This window comes from Mandrillus leucophaeus, unplaced genomic scaffold (assembly GCF_000951045.1).
Source record: "Mandrillus leucophaeus isolate KB7577 unplaced genomic scaffold, Mleu.le_1.0 Scaffold43, whole genome shotgun sequence".
Classification (NCBI taxonomy): Eukaryota; Metazoa; Chordata; class Mammalia; order Primates; family Cercopithecidae; genus Mandrillus; species Mandrillus leucophaeus.
In genome coordinates, this window is record NW_012104587.1 from 1,478,330 (window position 1) to 1,482,586 (window position 4,257).

Sequence of the window (4,257 nt, forward strand, 5' to 3'; positions counted from 1 at the left end):
CTACAACCCTTGCATATTGTCAGCTACCTATCTCACAGGACAGTTACAGGAAATAATGTAAAGTTTCTTTGCACTCTGAATTATACATGTTAGCTCTTGTTATTAGCAGCTATTCTCTCCCTTCACTGGGAAAGGCCTGGAATCTGACCCCTAAGAATTAGGTAGTCACAAAGCGCCATGTCACTATCCGCCCCAACTGCTTTCGCTCTTTCCCAGCTAGAAGACAGTCATCACCGTAGGAGGCAGGGTAATTAAAATCACAAGTGAACACAGGCCTCTATTTCTGTTCTTCTGAAGTCTTCTCTCCTGCATATCGAGGTACTGCAAACACAGAAAGTACCCTGCTTCAACATATTTACTCCCCTTGAAGACGCCACCACTCACAAAGGAGGCAGGACAGGAAAGGGTTCAATGTTCAGTTTCCTTTAATGACCCCCATCTCCCTGAAGGGCAGGTGCAGGCAGCTAGGCGATGGCAAGAGATGTTCACTTGAAGATCTTGCCCTGATTGAAGGCTTTGCCCACATGCTGGAAGGCCCCCTCCCAGGAAAAGTACTCTCGAACCAGCGTCTGGGTCTCCTCGCTGCCAGGATCCAGTTTCCGCCATGTGTATGACTCGTAGTCCACCTGCCAATCTGGACTCAGCTGGGGATAAAAAGCCAGCATGTGGTCAAGTTATGAGACACCACCCCACACCTGTGTTACTTCCAGCTCAAACACATGTCATCAGACCCCGGGTCTACTATGAACATGAACTGCTCCTTCCTATAAGCATTCCTGCACCCTTCTCAACGTCCGTCAGCTCAGAAATAAAACACAATAATTCCTATACCCCTGCCCCACCCTGAAGAGACTCCTCTCCTCCACCTTCCTCACCGGAAAGGCAAGCTCCTGGCCTCGGAAGACCCAGACTCCAGAAATGGAGCTGCTATTGTTGGTTCCAAAGAGGATGACACTGGCGAAGGCATTCTTCCTCAGCTTGTCCAGTCGCTGGAACATTCCTGAAGGGACAAGCGAGAACATTCAGCCTTTGGAATCACAGCACTTGCTACTCTTCGTTCTCCTTCCTCGTCTCAGACCCGCTCTCTTACCAGTGATGAGATTGCAGCTCATGAAGGTCTGAGTGAGTTCTTCAGGGAAGCGATACTCTGAGTACCACAGGGACCAGCCGTCCTTATCAAAGTGTTCCCAGAAATATGGCAGTGCCACAGAGAGTGTGTCCTCATTGGAGTACTTGCGCTTAAATTCATCCAACACAAAGGTACTAAGAGGAAGAAAGCATGGGGGTCAACAAGGAGGAGGGTTGCCAGGCTAAGAGAAGTGAAGGGTGCTTTCTTTTCAGCTTTACTAATATAAAGGAAATGGTCACTGCACTGGCAGATGTGTATGACCTTATGAGGGAAGAGAGCTCAAGGGGTTTGAAAAGGGGCCTAGGACACTCCTCTGCGTAAGTATGCAAGGCATGTGGAGGGTGAACTCAAAGAGGGGCGCATGAGATGTGCCCCAGGAAGGGCATGGACAACTGCTGCCCCCAGGTGGTGACAGAGTGAGGATTCTTTTTCCCTGTTCAGGCCCTCCAGGCTGTTTTCCATGAACCACACTCAGTCACTGACTCATCCAAGTTTCTTCCCCCCACCATACAGGCCTCTTCAGGTTACACAAGCTGTAACAGGAATGTAAGCAATGAACATTCTCAAAGGGCCTCCACCCCAAATCTTACACCCATGTCCTTTAGTCCCTCTCTGCCTATAAACAAGCTTTAGTCTTTTTCGAGGTTTTCTGATGCTGGAAAGCCCTTAGGTTCAGGTTATCTTAAAAGCAATCTCGCATACTGAGCCAAGAATGCCAGCATCAATATAGCAGAGGTCACTCCCTCCATGGTTGGAGATCTGTTTTCTTTCTTTCCAATTATAAACACATACACTGGCCGGACGTGGTGGCTCACACCTGTAATCCCAGCACTTTGGGAGGCCGAGGCGGGTGGATCACCTCCCGTCCAGAGTTCGAGACCAGCCTGACCAACAAGGTAAAACCCCGTTTCTACTAAAAATACAAAAATTAGCTGGGCATGGTGGCAGGCTGAGACAGGAGAATTGCTTGAACTCTGGAGGCGGAGGTTGCAGTGAGCAGAGATCATGCCACTGCACTCTAGCCTGGGCGATAGAGTAAGAGTCCCGTCTGGGGGCAAAAAATAAAAAATAAAAGGCCAGGCAGTGGCTCACACCTGTAATCTTGACACTTTGGGAGGCCGAGGCGGGCAGATCATGAGGTCAAGAGATCAAGACCATCCTGGCCAACATGGTGAAAATCCATCTTTACTAAAAATAAATAAATAAATAAAATAACATAAAATAAAAAGTTGGTGGCATGCGCCTGTAGTCCCAGCTACTCGGGAGGCTGGGGCAGGAGACTTGCTTTAACCCAGGAGATGGAGGCTGCAGTGAGCCGAGATTGCACCACTGCACTCCAGGCTGGCAACAGAGCAAGACTCCGTCTCTCTCTCTCTATGTGTGTGTGTGTGTGTACATATACATATATATACATATATATATATGCTGACTGAAGAAAATCACCTATAATGCCAACGAACAGGATAATCTTTTTATGTATTTTCCTATAGCCTTTGATTTTCCAAAGATGTAGCCATGACATATGCAGTTTTGTGCTTATACTTTGTTGTTACTGTGACATGCTATCCATAGTGTTAAGAATTCTGCCATCCTGTCTCTACAAAAAATTTTGAAATTAGCTAGGAGCTGGGCACCGTGGCTCACGCCTGTTATCCCAGCTACTCAGAAGGCTGAGGCAAGAGAATTGCTTGAGTCCAGGAGGCAGAGGTTGCAGTGAGCCGAGATCACACCACTGCACTCCAGCCTGGGAGACAGAGCAAGACCCTGTCAAGAAAGCAAAACAATGTTTTGCACTAGCAGTCCCAGCTACTCAGAAGGCTGAGGTAGAAGGACCACCTGAGATCAGGAGTTGGAGACCAGACTAAGCAACACAGCAAGACCCTACCTCAAAAACAGAATTCTTTGCAAACATTTTAATGGCCAAATAATCTTCTAATGCAGGATTGTGCCACAAATCTACTAAACACTGAACATTAAACTGAATGTTTAGTTGGTTCTACTGTTCATAGCATAAATATTGCCACGAGTATCAATTTCACTCAATCCTTATAACCCATGAGTTACGAACTGTTACCCTGACCCTCCCCTCTCTTTACAGATGAGACCAAGTAGAATGACTGGTCCAAGTTTACACTAGCAAAGCAGAGGATCTGTCCTTTAACCCGAGGTCCCAGGTTCCTTTCCAAATGCATAAGAGACCTCATCTGAGGACTCTTAAAACCTCAACCACACCAAAAGTGGAGCTAGGAATTGTTTCACACCTTCCTGAGCTGTGCAAGCTTTGTTATTTGTTCTGAGACAGGGTCTTGCTCAGTCACCCAAGTGCAGGGGCATGATCATGGCTCACTGCAACCTCAACCTCCTGGGCCCAAGTGACCCTCTCACCTCAGCCTGCCAAGCAGTGTGAGACACCGTGCTTCACCTAGCTGGGTCTTAAAAGAACTAGAATTAAAACCTGGACATTGATAGCTTGGTCTTTTAGGACATCACTTTTAGGACACTAAAAATGCTGGGGGAGCCAGAGGCGGTGGCTCACGCCTGTAATCCCACCACTTTGGGAGGCCAAGGCAGGCGGATTGCCTGAGGTCAGGTCGAGACCAGCCTGATCAACATGGTGAAACTCTGTCTCTACTAAAAATACAAAAATTAGCCGGGCATGGTGGCGTGCACCTGTAATCCCAGCTACTCAGGAGGCTCAGGCAGGAGAATTGCTTCAACCCGGGAGGCGGAGACTGCAGTGAGCAGAGATCACATCACTGCATTTCAGCCTGGGCAAAAGAGTGAGACTCTGTCTCAGAAAACAAAACAAAACAGAACAAAACAGAACAAAACAAAGGCAGTGGCTCTTATCTGTAATCCCAGCACTTTGGGAGGTAGAAGTGGGCGGATCACGAGGTCAGGAGTTCGAGACCAGCCTGCCCAGCATGGTGAAACTCCGTCTCTACTAAAAATACAAAAAATCAGCCGGGTGTGGTGGCACACGCTTGTAGTCCCAGCTACTTGGGAGGCTGAGGCAGGAGAATCGCTCAAACTGGGGAAGCGGAGGTTGCAGTGAGCTGAGATTGCATCACTTCACTCCAGCCTGGGTGACAGAGTGAGACTCCGTCTCAAAAAAAAAAAAAAAAAAA

General features: G+C 48.0%; 1 protein-coding gene across 2 annotated transcripts in view; it reads right to left on the reverse strand.

The window, feature by feature from the left end:
• Positions 1 to 407: 407 nt before the first annotated feature.
• Positions 408 to 4,257, reverse strand: part of EEF1G (eukaryotic translation elongation factor 1 gamma) — a 13,976-nt gene continuing 10,126 nt past the window's right edge. For both annotated transcript variants that reach the window (XM_011993365.1, XM_011993368.1), the window contains exons 8-10: positions 1,091 to 1,263; positions 876 to 1,000; positions 408 to 644 (exon numbers count right to left, since the gene is read on the reverse strand). In XM_011993365.1, coding sequence (XP_011848755.1) covers positions 486 to 644; positions 876 to 1,000; positions 1,091 to 1,263 — 457 coding nt within the window. In that variant the 3' untranslated portion in view covers positions 408 to 485. The remainder of the gene's footprint in view (positions 645 to 875; positions 1,001 to 1,090; positions 1,264 to 4,257) is intronic.